Genomic DNA, 22,718 nt, shown 5'->3' with positions numbered 1-22,718 from the left:
AGAGACTTAGATATTAGTCTAAGAGACTTAGACATATTAAACAACTCATTCAAGGACTTGCTATCTTTAAAACATATATTTATGGAAGAAAAATAGTTAAACATTGCCGGTGGCGGCCCTGCAGCACACAAGGTGACAAATGCCAGACCTGCCAATCCCAGCCTGGTAATGTGCAGTTGTATAAGCAACCCTTAATGTGCAGAGCTGCACGGCTGCAGCTTAATAAAACTGTGACAGATTCTTTCACCGCACAAAACTGTTGCATCCACTTCAGTAGAAATGGTCATTAAAAAAAATGACAAATCATGTGGAATAGCTTACTGCCACAGTATCCTGCAGTGCTGAGAAGCCCAGTCGCATTTCAATGATGCTGCAACATCAAACTAGTCAACACGTATCATTACCACAGCACTGAATAGCAGTCAAAATGTATTTTATTTCTTTCCACCTGCTCTTGTCAGATAAACAAAGCAAATTCAGTTATTTCAAAGTGCTGCATTCCCCAATCAGGCTCAGGGAATGAGGGGAGTAACAATACAAATGAAGCCGGGGAAAGCGAAAATAAAGTCAAACAGAAATGTGTGTATGAACAAATTTCCGATTTATTTACAAAAACAAGGCGGTAAAAGTGCACAAAATAAGTCTTCAAAAAACGTAAACAAAAAACTTCTTTCTTTAAAAAACAAAGAGAAAGCAATACTAAAATAGCATTCAAAACTTAAATGACTAAAATAACAAAACAAAACAATTGTTAACAGGCACAAAAAAAGGCACACCCACCACAAACAAGAAACCATTTAAACACACAAACTGGGCAGACTGTAAAAAAAAAAAAAAAAAAGTGTTATTGTACCAGGAATAAAGACCGAAGCTCTCTGTGTATCTCCATTCAAAGTTTTATTTTTAAAAAAGATCAAAAGAAAAAAAAAACAACAGTAATCTGAGTTTCTGTACAAATATCACTCTTTCGCTCAAGCAGAGGACTATGTACATGGCCTGTTTGGTTAAGCCCACATCAAAATAAAAGCCTGACATTAATATCATGAGAGAGAGAACAGGCGGATAGTACCTTTTTGGCACAGTGTTGCTGCCAAACTGTACAGTGAGCAGCAGAAGGCCATTCATATTTACATAAAGACGTTTGAAGAGGGTACATAGTACTTAGTAGTGAATGCATACAATAATCAAATTCAGAATCAAATGGAAACCCCCAAAAATATATAATATTTATGAATTTACAGTTTGATTTCTATGACTTTTATCTATAGGAGTATCATTTCTATACTATATAAGCTTTGAGGCAAAAAATAACATAATTCTTCCCATAGTTTAGTATCTGTAACATGCATATAACCATCATTCCTCAGCTTTTATTGGGTGATTTCACCCCATAGATTTCTTTTAACTTTACACTGTATGCATGGTGGGAGCTCAGGAGGCCCTGTTGCATTGATAATGGTGCTTACTTCCATTTGGAATGGACATGAATGGAAATATGAGCCTTTTCCATACAAAACAAAAGACTATTATTTAAAATGTGACCCAGCAGTGATAATACCGAACACAAGTGAAAAAAAGAGAGATAAGAGAGAAGTTCAATCCCTTTTTAGTTTGCCATCCCTGCACATTTTGAGGAGTGGGGTGGGGGGGTCTGAAGCAGCTATATGACAAGCAGTTCTGATGAAGTATGCTGGTCTCTTAACAAAGTCGTTAAGGGACCAGTTGTAGCAAGCTAAAATCCCTCAAGAGATTGGCTTTTATATCTAGCCAATGACGGCTGAGTTGGATTTTGTTTAGTTGTGATGATGACACATCTAATCCTTTCACGGTTTGATCCAATTTGGTGCTCACAGCTTATTGTCACTAAATGAAAAGAGGGAAATAACAACTTATTGGAACCAAATTATTGGAAGAATATACTGCGCACTTAAAGCAATTGTACATAGGCTTTTGGTAATGTAAGTTTAGGTGCTTGTTTGCTTTTTTTTAATCAATTGGTCAACAAATAATAATTATAATCTTATTTTCTTACCTTCCTTTAGTGGTTTTAGTTAGGCAGTTAGTTTCATTTGTCCATGTTTTGAGATTTCTGTCTCTGAGATTTCCCAATACAACGTAGGTCAATTGAATCTTGTTTGTGGTACTTACAGCTTCACAAATCATAATAAATAAAAACATCTTATTTTTACTGTACTAAACTGAAATGAAAGAAAGTTTTTGCAAGATTCTCAGCTTTTCACATCAGTCATTCATCAATGAAAACATGGATAGTCTTATCATACACAATTTTCTCTATGCTGAGATCCTAAAACTGAATGGAGGGTAATCTTAAATTATATGTGGTTAAATGTGGTAGTTTATGAAAAAACATTACAATACATTTTTTGCCAATTTACATCCTATCAAACAGCTGCAGGCTCCAGAGTTTTATTAACTACAGGAAATAGATTGTTCTTAACCACAAAAAGACGGTATGTAAAATCTAAATTTCAGCATATGTAGTGGAATGTTTTAACAAAGGTGGAAAATTCTTTCTGACACATCAGTGATCACATGCACTGTAGTCCTGTAAAAGCAGGTGTCACTAAAGCAAATAAGGATCGCAGCATTGAGTGACCTTAGGTATTGCTCTGTTCATCAGGCCTCAGGTCTGCTTGGTGCAAGTTTCACTTTCCATTCAGAGAGTTGTGTTCGCTGGTGTTTTAAGTCACGCCAAGATTAACTGACTAGAGTGACATCTTTATTGTATGTATCTAAGTAATTGTACAGTCACTTTGGCTTTGAACGCAACAGTGACAAAGCTCTGTCCTTGAATCAAGGTTATGTAAAACTTCCTCCACCGTGAAAATAAGAAGAATACAGTGTCATGGGAGACGAGCGAGTAGGTGGTGAGACTCACAAGACAAGTTGAAAGAGGAAAAGGGATAAGAGGCAGATTATGTATTGAAGGGAAGGAATGTGATTGAAGAATGAGGAATGGAGAAGGATCAGGTTTGTCCTCTCTGCTGAATGGGAGATGAGGCACAAGGGCAGGATTCATTCTGTCCTGTGTGTCTGTCTGTCTGTGTGTCTGTCCACCTGTCTGTCCGTCTGTCCACCTGTCTGTCTGTCCGTCTGTCCGTCTGTCTGCCTGTCTGCTGGTATGCAATAGGTCAGATATAAATGGAGCTCTCCCCTCAATCCTACATTAACTCTGGTTAGCGCCATGCTCCTTGTGAAAGACAGCTAATTTGCAAATAGTTGTACTGTCAATAGTACTGTGTATGTTTGATCATTACAATGAGCATGTACTATATGACCAAAGGCACTCTTTAGAAATCCTTTTTTTTTAGTTCTAATGTAATAAGAGTGCAGAGGGTAATTTTCTCTCTTTCTAAATGAATTAAAGAGTAGCATATAAAACTCATTTAAATGCAAAATAAACATTTAAACATGGGAGAGAGTTCTTACTTACTTACTGCTGAGAAAAAAAACCCACTGTATATAACACATCTTATTTCCCAGCTGGACACCAAAGTCACTAGATATCAATATTTGGTTTAATTTAGGTTGCGACATCGGGTGACCAAAAATTTGATGTCAAGATAACGTCTAATGCCAATGCATGATGATTCTGACATACTCAAACAGATGACACTGATATTTTGCTTGTTTAAAGTTGTGTTGTTAAGTAACCAAAATCCAGTGTTCCCCCAAATGTTTCATGCCAACATCATCTTGACGTAGAATGACAATGACGTCATTTGGTCGTTAGGTATGGAGAACAACACATCATCTGCAAAATTGCACAGCTCGAAATTCTAGCATTGTTCGACAATCGTCAACACGATTTCCATTACAACCAAAACTGTGCTGTCTGTCTGATGTAATGTCTTTCTGATGTCATATTGACATCATCCGGTGCCAGCTGGGTTAGCATCACATTCATTCAGTTTTTCATTCTTGGATTAAAAAAGAAGGTATACGACACACAACACAGGATAAAAAAACAAATGTAAACCATCACAATGTGGCACTTTCTCAGTAGGGCCTCAACTTAACCCTGTAACAATCTTCAAAAATATAAGTGCTCCATGATACTGATAATTATATTTCCCTCCACAGAAAACCTTATGCACTCCTCTGAAATATCTTGGAACCGCGACATGTCAGGTATGAATAGTATGAACATGAAATTTCCAGTATGAATCCACACTTTAACTACTGAATGGTGCACATCTACGTGGTTTTTCAGTCAGCACAGAGGAAGCAGTGACAAAGGGATTCATTTATGTCCATATTAGAGTGTGTGACACATGTATTGATGGATATATGAAGTGTCCACATAAAAATCTGTTTATACAATCAGAGCCATTCATCCTGTTTATATACTGTAACAACCTAAAGTTAAACTACTTTCATCAGTTCAGTCACAGGTGCAGAGTATTTTTTTTTATTAGCAACATGTGTAAAGTGGTGTATTGTATGTAAGAAGGTGGTCAAGTTTGTTCCTTTTTTCCCCATTCCCTTACTCTAACCTTTTCAACTGTATCTGTGAGCAGTTGGTCATCTTCTGAAAAAGGAATGAAGTTGCTATGTAACGTAATCACTTTTTCAAATTTCAGTCTGACTCACGCTTTTGACTTCACCTCATTACATAACCTCATCCCATTCACTCCCTGGTGCGTGCAATCCTCTCCTTCCATAAGAAACCCACTGCTGCTTCAGTTTAGACACCTCCTTGCCTTTTGAAATCACAGTCTGTGAAACAGGACCACAGATGTTGCTCAGGTGACAGTGTCTTCAGTTAACAACACCAGAAGTTGCCTGTTCCTGTGTTGTTAGTGTAAAGCAGAGATTCTCCAAGAGTTAAATTCCTGAAAGTATCCGTCAGATAGCGAATGGTGAGAATATACACTGGATCTTTATCAGAGTCTAACTCATGGGTTCAGCTGGTTGCCATGTCCTGAGGCTGGTCTTTTCCTCTGTGTGATTACATCTTCTACACAGTCTGGAAGGCCTTGGTTTGGGCAGGGATCATAACAGCAGTGGCCCCCATGCGGGTCAGGTTTCCAGGACTCAGTTTAGGGGGAGGGCTGGGCTTGCAGTTGGAGGTAGACGTGGAGGTTGGTGTTGAACGTGGTTCAGGAGTCTTGGGAACTGTCTGATTGTAGCCAGGTGGAGACTGAGGGAAAGAAGATTGGCAGTTTTCCTTGAGGGCCGCCACAGCAGGAACACAGGCTCGTTGGCCTCGGAGCCCCATGTTGTGCACCATGGACTGAGTGGAGGAAGTGCCTGAGCGTGAGCTGCCAGAGCGGGATGAAGAGAGGGAGTTGGGCTTCACTAGTTTGGCTTTGGGAGCCTCTGCATCCTCCCTGAAATGACCACACAGTTGCATGATTTCAAAGAGTACCCTCAACAGATCAAATAAACATTTACTAGAAGGGTGAAATTGATGTAATCTCACAGAAATATGTGAAATAATGTAGAAATTGTATTGAAACCTGTACCACAATTGGGTTTAGGCACCAAAGGAATTTAGAAAAAGGTTTAGATTAGATTTAGATTAGGTTAGATTAAAATAGCTATATTTCCTACAGACAGGAATTAGTATGTCACGTAACATGACGTAACTACGTAAAGGATTAAACGTAAAGTTTGAACAAGTCAACTCTGAATTTGAGTTTAACATAGAACACGAGCAAGGGTCTCCTGGGTAAAAGTCTGGTGCTTGTTTGACCCATCCACCACCCCAAACCTCCTCCATATGTGGACTTTCTTGCTCTTTTTACTACCTACAGGGTCATAACATTAACACTGCCCACAACATGACATCTCTGAGCCAGGGAATTCATATGTCCACCACAATTAAGGATCCTTATTTCCATTGGCAGTTTCGATGGTGCCAGCAAGTAATTTCCATATGTGCCACCTGTATGTAATGAGGTGCTAAAGGTCACTTCACGTATTACTGTGAGTCCAGGTTGATTACTAACACTGCATAGATAAAGTCAATTTCAGTATAAGTAAAGTGGATGTTAAGTCTGAAATTAAATTCAGTAAACACAACAAAAAAGATCAAGTTATGTTTTCACTACATAGTTGGAGACAACTAAAGTCTTTTTGCTTTCAGCCGCTGTTATTGTTCTGTCACTGGCTACATTATTGATGTGGAACAATTCCCACCAGCCTGCATTATTTCTCCTGATACTTACAAATTGTTAAAAGTATTGTTGCTCATGTTTAGTGTAAAAATAAACAACTTAAAAGAAATATTAAATTGTAATAAATGGTGCTATCATGTAATGTAATAACTTTGGGAATCATCTCAATAAAGTTCTGGTTTTCTACTATTGGAGCATTGCTGGAATCAGAGGGGGCTCCTACAGTTCACTGCTTCAAAGGTCTTTCGATGATATTAGTGCTAAGTAAGTGGCAGCCTGAGACAACGATTCACTTCTGAAGACAGTACTGTATATAGAAATAAACATTTCTAGTTTTCTTTGTTTATCATGAGACTGCAAGAGTTCAGGCTCCGGTTATGACTGCATGTCTGCTTGTGACAGACAAAGTTTCCCCACAACTGTGTACCTGATTTCATTTGGGGTTTCTTCTTCTTCGTATTTCTTCATCTCCTTTTTGCGGAACACCAACCAGATGATGAGGATGATAAGGAGGACTCCGAAAGACACGCCGACAACTGCCCCTGCTACCACACCCATTCCCCTTACATCTGCACACATGCGAACACACGAAAATAAAAGTCACACAAAAACACACATATGTAACTTCTGCAGGGAGGTAATAATACCTCCCTGCAGGAACACCAGTTTTTGAATGGTTTAGAGGGACACTCGCCTGTAGAATATCTTACTGGGAGTGCCAAGATTATGAAAATGACACATACACATACATGAACATATGCATGCACACATAGTTGTGTAAGAAAGAGGACACTGATTTTGAGCTTTTGAAGTGAAATTCACGATATTACAGAGTGAAATAATTAAAAGTAACTTATTTAGGACTGGAAAGTACAACAACTTTTCCACATTTTCACAAGTTCTATCCCATGGCCCAGTAAATCGTACATTAATTACTTTTGTTTGCAGGTGCTTTACTTTCTAACATCCTGCCTTCACAGGTCTTGCATCTTGGTGTTGAATCACTTGTGGTAAACTGGTGAGTGAGCTGGTGATTGATAGATCTGATCAATAGCGAGGGCAGTAAGTCACGCTGGTTGCAGCAACAGTTTTCAGTACCAATGTTGTTTATAGTGAGCGGTGGCCAGTGGTAATCAGTACAAGACTGCCTCAAATAATTAAAAAAGATATAAATTAACCATACTAAGGTGCAAGGGTTTACTCAGTTTCTAAGCCGACAAAGTACTGAAGATAGGCATTGGTAAAGCGTGCTCATAAAATCCTTTCTGATCCCTCACAAATATTGGATTTTACATTCCATTTAATGCAATAGATTTGATCATTAAACATAAAGCTGTTTTTGTTTATTTTATTGCACACAGTGTAACCTTATTTTGGATTCATTTCAATCACAAGTCACAAATTCATGCATGCAAAGCTAAGCTGTTGATATTTTGTCTAATTACCATCAAGTCCCTTGAAAACACCGAACAGTGAATTAGCCTTTCTAAGTATTATGCAGCTCCACTGTTGTTCGAAAACTTAAAAAAAATGCATATATGAGCCACATTGTTGCAAAGGGCTTATATATTCTTTTATTAAATGATTGCACAAACTGTGGTTTATTTTTTAAGACGTTCAGTGTTCAGCAAGTGTTTTTTTACTCACAGTGCATTTTGACCTCCACTGTGCAGCTCTCTTCCCCCACATCGTTGCTGGCTGTGCATTTGTAGACTCCGGTGCTGTCCTTGGTCAAGTTCCTCAACGTCACAATCTCTGGGTTTTTCAAATCTGATAGCACCAACAAAGAGAAAACAGGACATGAGTGTATTTTTTTTCTGATTTTGTGCCCTTTGCAGCAGACTGCCAGAGTCAGCGCAAAAAGCAGTGAAGTCAAAGAGCTGAAATAAGACAACACAGTCCAGCATTTCATGAATTGAATCTCTGTCCATCTGGGTATTTTGCTTACATGAGCTTATAAAGAAAAAAACTCAGCTGATAAATAAAAACCCTGTCACTGTTACAAATCTGTGTGGTGACACGTTTCTTAGGATCCTTAATTTTATTTTTGTTAACTCCAGCATCTTGTTTGTATTACATTTTTCAATTTCAAACTTTGCATTGGTATTAAAGTAAAAATATTGACATAACTGACAGTGAGTAAGTGGACTTACCTATCAGGGCCAGTGGAGGCAGCTTGCCAACATACTTGCCCTTGTCCAGTACCCTCTCCCATTTGTAGTGGATGGGATCAGAGCCATCAGCAGACTTGCAGCTCATCTTAACATCACCGCCCTCCAACAGTTTGCCCTCCATCCAGCACCGCGGCTTGGATGGCTTTACTGCAGAGAGACAATCAGATGCAAATGCAGATATCCTTACACGCTGTTCCCTCATCCACTTTTCCCAAAGAACATTGGTGCTCTCCACACGCTGGCATTAGAGGCTGAAGCATAATAAGAGAGGATTTTCCTACTGTACAAATGTGGATTTGTGTTTAAAAGATTTTTTGTTGCACTATGTCCTTGCATACAGTTTATTTTTATAACACTAGATTTAGACTCGGCCACCTGTTCATCGTGAGAACTACAGAAAGAGGTGACTCAATAAATACAGTAATTCCTGTGCAGATGGGCACTGTATGCTGAATTTGACATACAGGGCTACCCTCTCATATTCAGTCCCAAATATGATCAAGAGATTGAATCTAAGACCGTCCATCTCAAAGTGGAGCTTTTGGTGGGCGTCTCCACAGTTTCCACTATCAAAGCAACTACAGGGCAGCACTGGATATCTGAAAAGCTCTCTTTTTTGGCTCGTTTGTGACATTGACAGATGTTAGTCCCTTCACAGCTGCTGATGTAGTCTTCTGATGGACATGTGTCTGAAGTGTAGTGGTACTGCAGGACTTCAAAGAATTATATTGATTTGATGTTGTTCAGTAGGATAATGTGATTATTTATTTAAACTTCAGTAATCTTTATATGTCCACTTTACTTTCTTTCAGACCATGGTTAGGCTATTTAATCAACTCTCAATAAAGCTGCTTTTTATATAAATGCATGAATAAATGCTTAATGATAGATATTTCATCCATGCTTTAACAATTATTTATCCTACTTTTTTAAAGAAATAAAAACCTGTGCAGTGTTAATAGCCACCATGTCTTCTGTTGTATCCATTCCATGTATTCACATTTAGAAGTGGTTGAGTCCACAGAGGAGTGTTTGCCGTTGTATTAAAGCACAGTTGCTGTTACCATGGTAACCACAGGTGTTGCCAAATTGACCAAGGTTACATACACACTAATATGTTTTAATTAAAAGCAATTTTAAAACGATCTGGACACACAAGCATTTTGGCACCGTTTCAAAATGAATTTCTGTCTATGCCATCACACCCTAAAAAAGGCACATCACATAGCCATTAATGTACTATGGGCGTGTGTGCCAGTGTAAGCAGGAAGCATGTTGTCTACTCTGTGGTTTGGTTCAAGAAAGTACTACAGAGGAAGAACAGCAATGCTGAAAAGTAAGAGCATAGATTTATTGGCTTGCACAGGCGACAAGGTGAAACTGATATTGAAAGTAACACATGGCTATAAAGCAGCCAAGGCACAGTCAAATATGGTAACACTAATTAGACCCAATTGGGAAACTCAGGTGTCTGCGCCATGCTTTTCAAAAGTCTCTGTTTTCTCATGTCCGGACTAAAACCCAATCCTGGAGTTTTCAAACTAAAACAAAGTCAGCAGCAACTTCAAAGTGCCCGTTTTAGAGGTTCATATACGCTGGCGTAATGTGGACACTGGGCAGAAGCATAACAATATATATTCATTTTATAATGAAAACTGATGAATGTGGATGTATTCCTAAGACTGAAATTATATGGATTACATTTTTAAACCCATTAGTATCTTCTTTTTTTCCTCTCAATCTTAGAATATGAAAAAGTTTGAAATGTGCCTCCATTCAGGCACATTTCTTGCTACATGGGCAAGCTTGGCACAGATTTGTGTGAAAAAAAAGAAAGAACATAGGCAAAGCATTTCATTATCCTCGCAAGCTAATAGTAAAACATTCATTATGGAATATTTAGCCCTTGTAAGATCTGCAGTCAACCATTTGTATCTTAAGTTGCTGTGGAAATTTTAAGATAAGATAAGCTGAGAGACCACCAGCCTCCCAGATCAGTGGTATCTTGCTTCGCTTTCAATGCGCTACACTGCATTTTCTCATAGACATGAAAACCTACTCCAACATTCAATCAGCATAGTGATTTCACTGGCTGTCACCTGTGTCACTGCTCAGAATGGCCTGATGGGAATTTGACTGACAGCATCTGCAACTGTAAACGTCTGAATCATGTCTAATAAATAAGAAGCAGAATTTATGTAAAATGCTGCATTACGAGAGTGCCTTTTATAACCTTTTTTTTTTTCTTGAACAGGATGCGCTGCTGTGTGGAATTGCACAGTTGTAAGAACTGACTTGATGCGAGGTCCAGCTGCCTCTGGGAAATGGAGTTGCCTCAGTAGACTGGAAGCAAGAAGGCAATAAATAATTCAAAAAGGGGTAGCACAATCCGCTGGAGTTTGTTTATTCCAGTGATTTATAGGATAGTAAAGAGGTGTTTGCTCCTCTTATGGAGCTGTATGCATTATAGATTATAGTGTTGCTATCCTTTACAGTTTTAATACCAACAGATCAATGGGAGTCAGCTGATTAAGGAAGGGGTCTTCCAACTGGAATTCAAATGTGTTGATGCACCAACTCTGCTCTCTGACGGTTTTTAAAGAAATGTAAAGTGAGCATAAAAATTGTTTATACAGAAATGCATTAATCAGGGACATGAGTTTCAGACGGAAAACTACAGAGGATGAACTACAATTAATGTACTCTTTCATGGGTGAATGAGAGCGTGATGTGAAATCACTGGTCTGAACTTTCAATGGCACACTAATGCTAAGAGCTTTGGGGTTACATGACACTTCCAGTTGTGTGGCGTTCTCATGAGTCCTCCCCCTGTGCGTGTTTTTTTCTTATTTAACCTAAGTGCTGTCTGCCACTTACCCAGCACTATGAGGCTGATGGTGCTCCAGTGGTATTGTGCACCAGTCTTGACTTTGCAGCTGTACTCTCCTGAGTCAGTTAGGGACAAGTCACTGATCAGCAGAGAGGCGTCCCCTTTTAAGTACTCTCCAGCGAAGGCCACGCGGCTGCGCTCCGCTTCATTGGGGTCAAAAACACGTCCAGCAAAGTAGGTGATTACCTGATGGGGGAGGAGAGATAGAGGGTGAGTTTGTGATGGGGCAAGTAAGGTAAAACACATACAGTAAGTGCAGCAATGTGGAAGTTCTCTATAAGAAACAGCGATTCCATTTGTACAGAAGGCCAGAGAGGACATAAGTAAGACAAAAGAAAAAGTACTTCATGTATCCCCATGAGGAAATCCTTTTTTTTCTTAGGCAGAAACTACAGAGGCAGTAAAGTTGAGAAAAGGATTTTAAAGTGTTCAGGATGGCCAGCAAACTATGTAACAAATAGAAAATTTGTAATGCCATCATTTCAAATAAACTGTCTTTTTAACGTGATTATTTCACCCAAGAATTAAAGCCAAAGAAACTACTTCATCTGCAGTAACAAAATGTGTCTTTTCTGTTTTCATGTTCAATTCAAACTACATTAAGTATTTTTTACATTAAGTTTTATTCATAATAGTTAAATTTATGTGCAAGTTTTCTGTCTGTCTACTATGAATATTAATAATATTTAATATTTAATTGCCTCGGTTCAATACCTAATTTAGAATGACAAACTGAATAACCATAAATGTTTTTACACCACCTGAATTTCCAGCTTTGAGTTTTGATTTTAACTTAAACCAGCCACACATTATCTTTTCCTAATCATAACCAAGTGGCATTGTGTAGCTAAACATAAACAAACGTTAACCACATCATTGCTTAAATGAGACAAAGTTTCAACACATCCACTACATGATAACATACATATATTACATATCCGTGGCTTGCAGAAATGTACAATGCCAACATATATTCTCAGTACTAGGTTGTTTATGTAGTGTTGATATGCTGATTATAGCTACACATATACAGATCTAATAAATATTAGCTTGTTCCATCCTCATAAACATTTAACCACTTGCATGTGAAGACACTCACCACTCTCTGCCTGTTGGTTGGCTTTAGAAGCAGCCATTCAATGTCCAGAGTGGGATCATCACCCACCCAAAACTGATGGTGGCAGGGCAGCGTTGCATTGTCTCCAACAACCCTCTTCATCTCCGTCTGGGCGCATGTCGTCAACACACCCGACAGAACTAAAGAGAGACAGACCAGTCCAAGGTTATGTTCACTGCATCAGATGTGAAATATCAGTTAAAGTACATTTCAAAGTATACGTCAAAGGACAAACAGCACAAAACATCAGCAGGCGGTCAGAAAAGTATGTTTTGTGCGTGTGTTCTTGTGCATATCTGTATTATTTTATTTCCCTTCTTCTAATCCAGAGGTTTTTTGTGGGTCTGTGTAAGCAGCGCAGGTGAAAAGCCTCATGAGTTCTTTTTTTCCCCTCAGCAAACTGCTAGACCCAGTGCAATAAACAGTTAAGTTTCACTTTAACTGCGCCTGATGATCTGCTGCTCCATTTGTGCCCAGAGTATGCTCTGTGCTCCGCAAGTGTGTTGCGATAAACAACCAAACCTACGTTCATATGTATTACAACAATGCTCCTAATGAATGGTCCAGTTTCAGAAATAGAAATTCAATGTCCTGTAGGAGGGGGAGGCTGATATGTGTTGGTGTATTTTTCATGTTTCTAGTCCTACGAATTAAAGGCCTTTTATGCTTTTCAAACCATCCTGAGTGCCTGGACCTGGTTCTTTTAGACCACTGTTTTATGGTTATAAGTTCCTCCTTTTTTAGAAAATCAATATGTGGCATTAGATGCTGATATCGAGATGCATTGCCACAAAAAACGAATATGTGGGAAACTCTGAACTCAGAATCTTGTACAGTATACAAATGTGGATATTATTGATCATACATGGCACAGAGGAAAAAAGTATTATACAAATATGATAATTATTGTACAGCTGGCAATGTTGTTTATGACAATCAAAGGATAAATGCAGAGTTAAGGAAATTCAAAACAAATGTGAATGTGATTGGTTGGAAATTTCATACACAGTAAACGTTCAAAAGCAGTACTTCAATTGCAGTGCCTCCAGGAACAAAGTGCAACCACACATAAACCTTCCAACACCAACTTTCAACTATGAATACTTTACAACTATTACACAAACAAACACACACACACACACACACACACAGCCCTGCAGTCTGGGGCAGGTTACACTAATGATAAGCCCAACACAAAAAGGATACATGGTACAATGGGTAAGATCCAGAGGGGATATCAGCTTACCCACCGCAGCAGTACACAGAGTGAAACTGGCACTGCTGACTGGGGTGGAATTACAGAGAGGCTGAGGATGAAAGCCTGAGCTTCCAATTGTTTCCCATTTTATTTATTTATCCTTCTTTGGACACTGATCAACTGTATGGACTGTGATGTCCTGCTGGCTGGACACATTTGTGGGAGAACAAAAATAGAACAGGGAAATGTGTGTGTGCGTGTGGACTGCTGCAAAGTGTGTGCATGAGCTTAAGTTGCTACTGTGTGTATATGGGTTTTAATGTGTGCCTGTGTTTGTTAGTAGGAGATGACGTCAATATGCCCCATGCAGATGTGTACAGTATGTACAGGTGTGTGTTTTACCTACAGAAAATGCTTTTGTGTTTATGAGTATCAACAGGCGTGTGTGTGTGTGTGTGTGAGTGGTGGTGTGTAAGCATGTGCATGCGTGACATCTATAAAAAATCCATTAGCTGTAAAATGTACCGTATATAGGCAAGAAACAAAGGAGCATGCTTCTATAATGAACTGTTTGTGTGTAGGATCGTGTGTTTCTGTAAATCTGTGTGTGTGTGTGTGTGTGTGTGTGTGAGCACGCGCATGCCGCACACGTGAAGGCACACTCCTGTCTGCGATTATCACCACAAAGCCTGTTGGCAAAAGTGGCATGAAGAGCTTTGCTTTTGTGACGAAGCCCTGGGGTGAGATGTGCTGTGCTCCAGTAAACTCCCTCTTGCTCCTCCCAGTAGACTCCTCACTGGACCAATTATAGTGGCAGTGGGAGACAGCGGGACGCAGAGGGCCCAGTTACCCTTCAAACTGTCGAAAGTCAACCCGCCTTCCTGCCGTGCTTGCGCGTATGCAAGTCAGCACATCGACTGAGCTCCGAGGTTGGAACCACAGAAAGCTCTGATCTAAGGAAGAACAATTAAAATAGTGAAAATAAAAAAGAAAACGAGGGCAAACTCCTGCCAAGCTAATTTCTCCTGGAACTACTTATTGTTTCTTTCTTTATACTGTTATTGGGTGGTGGTGCACTCTGTTATTAAAAGAAATGTATTCTCTTTCATGCATGCACATACTTCAGTTGTGATTTTTTCATTTAGATTCAAAGTAGTAAATGCTTTCGTGCTGTTTGGGATCAGATGAAATCATGACAAATGTGTGTCATGGGATGTTGATTAAAACATAAATAAAAACATAATGCATGATGTGCAAATCTTTTTTAACCAACATTCAATTGAATACAGTACAAAGACAAGATATTTAATGTTCAAACCGATAAACTTGGTTGTTTTTTGTAAAATATACTCTTATTCCAGCCCATTTTCACTACAAAAGTCATCAAATATTGCCATTTTGTTAGTGATTTTGGGGTAAGATACTGACACCAAAAGCTACCTTTCACAGCGGTATGGTATGCCATTGGGCAGCGTCAGTTTGTAACGCGGCCGGATGGAACCTGTCGCGGCCGAATGATACACCACCGGTCAGTCAGACAGCACCTTGCTTGGCATTATGATACACGTACAGACAGCGATACTTGATAATGTGTATGGATGGAGACTGTGATTGCCGTATGCTACACCGCTGGATGGTGTCAGGTTGAAATGCTGCTGTGATGATGTAATATAAGGAGCTGGAAGGTCGCTATAGGCGGGAGGGGCACTGGATAGGTCCTACAAACCCTGCATTTTCACCCAGGAGCCCGATATTAGCTTCCCATATGAATTTAGACCCAAACCATGTTTTTTTTTTTAAACCTCTTACCTTAACCTAATCACCAATACCTTTATCGCTTAATCATAACTATGTGCTTTTGTTGACATCCTTGCGTTGGTTGCAACATCCTGGAATGTCAACAGCAGACACAGGAAGATACCTAGAGCGTATTATGTAGATGACAAAAAAGTGTTGCCAAAAATCAACCGGTTTTGTTGTTTGCTGGTCTAAATGTTGGTCTGCTGCTTGGCAGTCGCTGGCCGAGCTGACTCGTCTATCCCTTGACCTCCCAATTATAAATTTAGCTCATATATCAACACTTCGCCACTTTAAAAATGCCATCTGGTAGCTGGGCAGAACAAAGAGCTCAGTTAACTGAATCCAACACCTGTCAATCCCAACTCATCAAATACGGCAGCCTGTGACCTTTCGCTTCAAGCTATGACACTCTAAGTACACCTCTAGCAACATTTTTTTTTTTTACTTTTTCTGTATCCATTTCAGCTTGTTACATGTAGTGTCGTAAAGAATAAACTCATTATCACAGGAAACGTACGTTTCCTTCTTGCCCTTTTTACAATGTTATTTTGATAACATTGGAGGTGGTAAAGGTTGTTAGTAACTTAAGTCAAGTGCCACTGACCAGGCTGCTGCTTGATGCCTTGGAAATGAAATCAGGTTGACAAATCAAATGCATGTCTGCAGTAAACATCTTGATGCACAATAGAACCCGTATTTCTTATTTCTATTTTTTTTGCGGTCTATAAAAACATCTGCCTGCTGATTTTTAGTTGAGGTGTCATGAGACGCGGTCTGCTCAGATTGTATTCATTCTCATATCTGCAGATGGAGCTCCGGGAAAATACATATACACGCATGCTCATTCAAATCTTGAGCGTTAAAGTCCATCAGAGCAGCTGAGGTGATCTGATCGGCTTGTGTTGTGTGTTCATGACGTCAAGGGTTGAAATGCAGCTGACGACCTTAGCCGCCTGTCAACTCTGCCCGCGTTTCCTGTCACTCTCTTCTGGGTACAATCTAATATAAAGCAGAAATAGAAAGGATAGCAACACTGAGCTGAACATTTGATCTTGATAGCTGGTGTCCTTGAAATACATCTTGAGACCAGAGTTGGTGCAGTTTAAGATGAGTGTACTTTCAAATACATCAGGGTGAATTATGATCCAGTGAGGTGTGCTTTTACAGTTTGCTGAACTTGTATGACGATTCAATGACTCAGTGCCATACAAAGTATTATTTTCTGTTCCTCAGTTTGGATTTGAGTGCTAATGTAAAGATATTCTGTGCTTTCTCTTGTTGTAGTCCTTCACATTGCATCGTTGTATAATCACCACAGTATTGGAGCACATGATTAGACATACTGCTGTTGCCTGTGGGAAGAATTAACATATAAGAGTCCATCCAATCTTAATTAAAAGACCTGTTTTAGCTGCTTTTCTCTCCAGAGAACATGCCATGTGCAATCACTTTTTCTCTTACTCTGTTATTTCTTCACGCCCCCACCACCACACCATCCCACCCCATGTGTGCATGTCCAACACGTTCTCATGGTCAAGTTGTCACATGCTGCTGCTCTGTCAGTGACCTTTCACATCTACTAATGACGTTTTAGATATCCGTATGCATCAGCTGTTTACATTCCAGGACGCCATTACTGTGATGTCAACAAATGCGCATGGTGGGATGATGCAACACAGTCCTGCTATTTACACAAGAGCACAAGGCAACAAATGCAGACCATCACAATGGTTAGTGCCAAGCCAAAAAGACGGTTAGGATTATACAAAAGAGGCACATGGTAAGGTGTATAAAATAACCTCCCTCACATCCACATGGGAAACAAACTTCAGACTCCCACAGAAAAGTCTGTCATTTGTGGGACCCCTCCACGTTCCCACCTGCTCGCCCTATAAGTGTACTTGCCCACCTTAAAATGCAGGCTAGTGGGAAGGCTACATCGGCTTCTACTAGCACTCAAACCTCTGACAATGCTGATGATTTGCATTGTAGGTAATGCACCAGGTTTTGAAAAGGAAGAAGAGTGGACGGAATAAAAAAGATGATATTTCTAGCTCTGCTGCATTGAGTTTTATATTGATTGATATTTAATCTGCAGACTGTGGAGCTGTAGCTAATGTACTGTATACAGTATGTACATATACCAAAGCTGGTGTGTCAGCAAACATGGAAATACCTTCTGTGCTTAAGATTATCGAGAAAGCCTGGATGTTTTCATTACACACTGCCAACAGTGACAGCACACACTGTCTGTACTGTAAAGCACACTGCACCATGGACTCACCTGCAGCATATCAACCACAAGATTGTGTCTGCCAAGATCTGATAACCTGCCCTCACAGCACATTGCAGAGAGCATCGCTACACTGCACCAGACTGCACAGGACCACGAGGGACACAACTTCATGACCCAAAACTGGGAAACACACAGAACCAAAATTAGTGCACTAAACAGAGCACAAGCCTCTGCCAACACTAACCTACTGTACAACTATGCCGCCTCTAGAACACATGTACATAAATACAATTCCAGCCAAATGTCTTGCCAAGAAACAGTAACAGGATAAATTCTTGAGTTTTTTTTTTCCAACTTTCTTTAAAAGATGTCTTGTTGCAAACTGTGTGAAAGAGCAAAGAAAGAGTGAGGGGTCAGAAAGCAAAGCGAGGGGAGCAAATATATTTCCATTTGCTCAAACAACCTTCCAAAAAATGATGCCAAGTAAAAAAAATAAATAAAAAAATAGTTGTAATGTGAATGTTTGCTAGCTTGCAGAGAGTTAGTCTGACACCAAGTGAATAATGTATGTATGTGTTATGTTATCTGACGTCTCGCCGCCCTGCTGCTGTACCTGTTTCTCTGCACATTAGCTGCTCTCTGAAGCATGCAATCATTTCACCGCAGCCTTGAACACTTGAGGAGGAGCAGGGGAGCTGGCACTCAGAATGAATCATCTTTTATGTCTTTTTGCTACGACTGCTATTGCTTTGGCCTATGAAAATGAAACACTTCCCCGCTTAATGCATCACCCGTCCAAACAATAGCAAAGTATACAGATAATTTCTTGTCATTTAGGGATTGTAGGATGCTGAGCAGGAAAATAAAACAAGTGTAAAGTCGCTAATGTATAGAGTTCTTATGGGAGCAGGAGGATATCATTCATAGCCGCCTTGTGCTGGGAGTTGTTGTGGGAAATTCTCTGACTTACAGTCTGATCATACTTCCACTATCTGTGCTTTCAAAAGGTGTGTACTTTATCTGGGTGTTTAATCTATGCTGATCTCTTCACATTTTGCTGTGAATCCCTTAAAGCTGCACAAACACAGACTCAGGGGTGTCACGCATTCAGTTTCTCTGAGGCATTTAAAAACTCAGCATGAACAGCTTTACCTAACTGTCAAGATATTAAAATCATTACACAAGTTAGAATAATCAATTAAAATTAATCTAGGTGGTGGAGGTCCAACATATTATATTGGGTTATAACATATTCTCTATTATGATATCCTAACAAAATGCATGTACAACAGTTCATGTGATATTAAATGAATTCCACCTCCCAAACATGCCTCCTTACAAGACAGCTCGATACTGCTTCCTTGTTTACTTCCATCAGCACACTGCTTACATGATCGCAGCCTTTCAAAATATGTGGGACATGTACGAATTTAGGTTACTTTTTGTCAGAAAATGTGTGAACAATTTCTGGGAAAATCTTGGACGGATATTACAGTGGCAGACTGAACACGTTATGAAGTTGTGACCATCGACTGTATAAAAATAGTCCACGTAGCCTGTATAAAAAATAATCCAAAAAATGATCTAACATTTAAAGCTTTGTTACTTAGCCTAAATGAACTCAAAATCCCATGTCTCCACCTGGACATTCTTATTAACCTGAGATTTGACATCAAGAAAAAACATTACAAAGTCAGTAATGCGTTTCTGGATACTCTGTGTTAATGTTCACACCATGCCAACTTGTTACTAAAAATCAGCTGCTCTGGCTGCTGTAAATCTCACCCCTTACAGGAATCATAAATTAATCAATAAATTGCAATAATGAACTGTAAATTAAGGGTTTGCCATTTAGTTATCCAGCAGCTTCGCACAGAACGTTAATTAACATGCAGCTGCAGCAGTTCTTACTGCAGTACGTATTACACTTGTCTTTTAGGGAGAAAAAAAGCCTTCGTTTCTGTGCTGCAAATTTGTGGGCTCATTTATCTTTCGAATTGTTTGTATTGTTTATCTGACAGGCCATTGATTTATGTTTGTGAGTAAAAGACGTGGAGCTTAACTATGTGAAAAGCCAGCAAATCCAAAAAAAATTTTAAAAATGAGGAGGCTTGATAGCCTTGCACAGAACGACACACATTATCCCATAGATACCATAAATATTTATAAATCTTATCACCTTGTGTAAAGCACAACGTCAGGGTCCCGACATATTTTCCATTTCAAAATTGCATACTTTCCCAGACTCAAATTTCCAGACTTCTCTGTAGATCTTTTTAGTCCACATCAGATGTCTATAAAAGGCGAGCCCTTGGAAAACTGTGCATTCACCTATTCCGTCTAAACTCCTATCGAAACACTGGACCAAGTCCCACGATCAAACATTTCTGCCCAAAGAGGAAATAAACTGGTGCTATCTATACTCATTATTTTCCCTTAACATATTGACAAAATGATATATTATTTATTTCTCACATATTTTTTAAGTCTCTTTATAAATAAGAACCAAAAATGAGTTGAACAAAATGACTGACATCAAATTCAAAATTTTTCCATATAGGAACCCTGGAGATCCACCCACATTTGACATGTCTACTCTGATTTTTCTAGCTGTTTTTTTAAAAAAAAACTTGCAATAATTAGCTTTTTTTTTTTTTTTTTACTTCTATTTCAGTCAAGCATATCCTGTATTTTCTAGAATCACTTTCAAATCAACCCAAGAGGAGAACAAGATGATTTCTGGATGAAGCAAAAGTATGAAACTTTAAAGTGCGATGAATCAGCTGTGGGTTCAGGATGTAGGCGGGAGATTTATGATAAGAAGGAGGGAGTTTTGTGGCTGAATGCATCACACTGAGGCCCTCGTAGGTGTATGACGTGTCCCTCTTCTCTGATGAGTTTCTCCCTGTATGATTTGAGGATGTCAGTGAAACAGTCAGTGTCTCCAAAAAAAGACAGTCAAGGTCTTTGAATCTGACAGCAAAATCCAGCATTTGCTGTTGTTTTACATTGATAAAATTATGTAAAATGGATTATGCAGACCATTATTTTTCCAGGCCTCTTATAACATGTATTTTCCTTTTTAATATCACTGTACCTACAAACATGTAAATGTACCTCCACTCTCACTTCCACACAAACATCTAGGGCACTCTTTGCTCTTTGCTCTTGCATATAGAGTGACCCAGGGATGGCGATTTTCAGTAAGCTGACGCTGAAGTTCAGTCTGCACCGGTTCCCTCGTCAAAAAGTCTATGGGATTTTCCTATTTGATTTTTGGATAAGCTCTGTGGCAAACAAATCTTTATAATATGTTCATGATTTTTGATGACTACACCATGGTCGCATGATTTAACGTTGCCACTTTATCAAGCTGTGTTTGGTGCAGCTCCGTATATTTCATTAGAAAACCACTTTAACTTCCTTAACTGCAGTTTATTAAATAATTTTGTATTGTAGTAGTTAGAAATATTTGAAAGGACATTTAAAAATATTCGAGATATATATTGTGTATCGCGATAAAGCCTTGAAATATTGCAGTGTTATTTAAAGCCACATTGCCCAGCCATAGAGCTAAATTTAAGTGTGTTGGTGTCACCACGTCCACATGGCTCATACAAACACAAACAAGTCGAAATGTGTTCATCTTGCAAAATATTTTCTAAATGCTACAAGTGCTTCTGGAGTTTCGACCCCTTTTAACAAACACAACCTGGACAGAACAGTTATGCATCACTTCAGACTGAGTCGTGTCAATTTCATTAGGATGTAAAAACAAACTGCAGTTACTTAAAGCTCGATATATACCCCATAACTCAATTTAACCTTTAATCGTTACACTCACTGATGTCTCTCACAAAGGCTGGAGGACCTCACTTCACCTTTAACACACTAATCCACAGCAAATAAAATGTTGCCATTAGAAGATTAAAAATGGGAGCCTTTCTGATTCCTTTGCCAAAGGATCATTAGACGGCATGCCTTGATTTACTCATTTATTTCGTTTTTCAGCAGCATCAGAGGAAGTCCAGATGCCCTTGTAACATGCTGTACCAACTTTTATATCTGTTTTGCTGACTGTGCACCCTGTCTGGCCAACAATGATTAAAATGAGTTTCAGTTACGATCAATATGAGCTTCTTAGTTGGAAGGCTACACCATATGGCATCACTGATGGTGACTCACAATTTCTATAAAATGTTCCCCAAAATTACACACACTAAATAAAAGTGCCATTTAATGTACTGTCAGTCCTTGACTCTCAGTGGCTTTATATATATATATATATATATATATATATATATATATATATGATCCTTTCTGGAGAAGCCATTTTAAGGATGCAGGGCTGCTGGTTCCATAACACTGACCTTCTCCAATCAATGTGTGTAATACACTTTTTGAACTGCCAAGTCCTTTTTTTGCTGCAATTTGCAACTTTCGAGCATGCCCATTAGGTGGGAAATGGTGCTGACTGTGTGCATGTGAAAGTGTGTGTGTGTTGTCCGGACACACTATAACATAAATCGCCAATGAAGGTCCTTTTAAGTCTGGAAGAGATAGAAAATAAAACCCCACTATAGTGGAGCGTGGCTGCAGGGGAGACTCGCTCCCTGGAGTTTGTTGATTTTTTTTTAGGTGTCACACTCCATGTAGTACAATGCTGCTACAGGCAGGGACATCCTCCGCTTTACTGTCAGAGCTAGATTTCAGGTGTTGCAAACTAAGGAGATCCTTTATGGCATGCACTTTGATTCGGTTTAACATTTAGAATACACTGCGTGCTGAGAGGAGGGACGGAGTTGAGGGCAAACTAACCTAAAGTTGGTTTGTTCACCTTAACAAAGTTTCACTTGTTTTCTTGCTGATTTACAAATTAATGCAATCCAAACAATGGCCAGAATCAAACACTCTCTTTGTGAAACTTAGAATTCTCAGTTTTTATTGATGCTGTCAAGGAAAAGTTAACTGAATCAGCCCAGTCACCAGATAAAAATGTTTGCATTGTATGTTTCTGCAAGCAAAAAATATGTTACAGATGCCCTTTTCATACTAATCATACCAACATCTCGAAAGTGAAGTAGTTTATGAGCTGAATTTGTCATTGGGGAGAGAACTATTTAGATGCCTGCCAAGCTGCAAGACCACTGTTGAGACCAA

At 39.2% G+C, this 22,718-nt stretch overlaps 1 protein-coding gene across 1 annotated transcript in view; it reads right to left on the bottom strand.

Annotated features, from left to right (window-relative positions):
* Window positions 1-584: 584 nt before the first annotated feature.
* clmpa (CXADR like membrane protein a) overlaps window positions 585-22,718 on the bottom strand; it is a 97,117-nt gene continuing 74,983 nt past the window's right edge. Inside the window, exons 3-8 of the mRNA XM_088088751.1 lie at window positions 12,307-12,464; window positions 11,195-11,393; window positions 8,297-8,464; window positions 7,791-7,913; window positions 6,571-6,712; window positions 585-5,354 (exon numbers count right to left, since the gene is read on the bottom strand). Coding sequence (XP_087944877.1) covers window positions 4,982-5,354; window positions 6,571-6,712; window positions 7,791-7,913; window positions 8,297-8,464; window positions 11,195-11,393; window positions 12,307-12,464 — 1,163 coding nt within the window. The 3' untranslated portion in view covers window positions 585-4,981. The remainder of the gene's footprint in view (window positions 5,355-6,570; window positions 6,713-7,790; window positions 7,914-8,296; window positions 8,465-11,194; window positions 11,394-12,306; window positions 12,465-22,718) is intronic.

The sequence above is a fragment of the Plectropomus leopardus genome, chromosome 15 (assembly GCF_026936395.1).
Source record: "Plectropomus leopardus strain MGB_pleo_1.0 chromosome 15, ASM2693639v1, whole genome shotgun sequence".
Classification (NCBI taxonomy): domain Eukaryota; kingdom Metazoa; phylum Chordata; class Actinopteri; order Perciformes; family Serranidae; genus Plectropomus; species Plectropomus leopardus.
The sequence above is the reverse complement of the archived record's forward strand: the minus strand, read 5'-3'. Positions and strand labels throughout refer to the sequence as shown.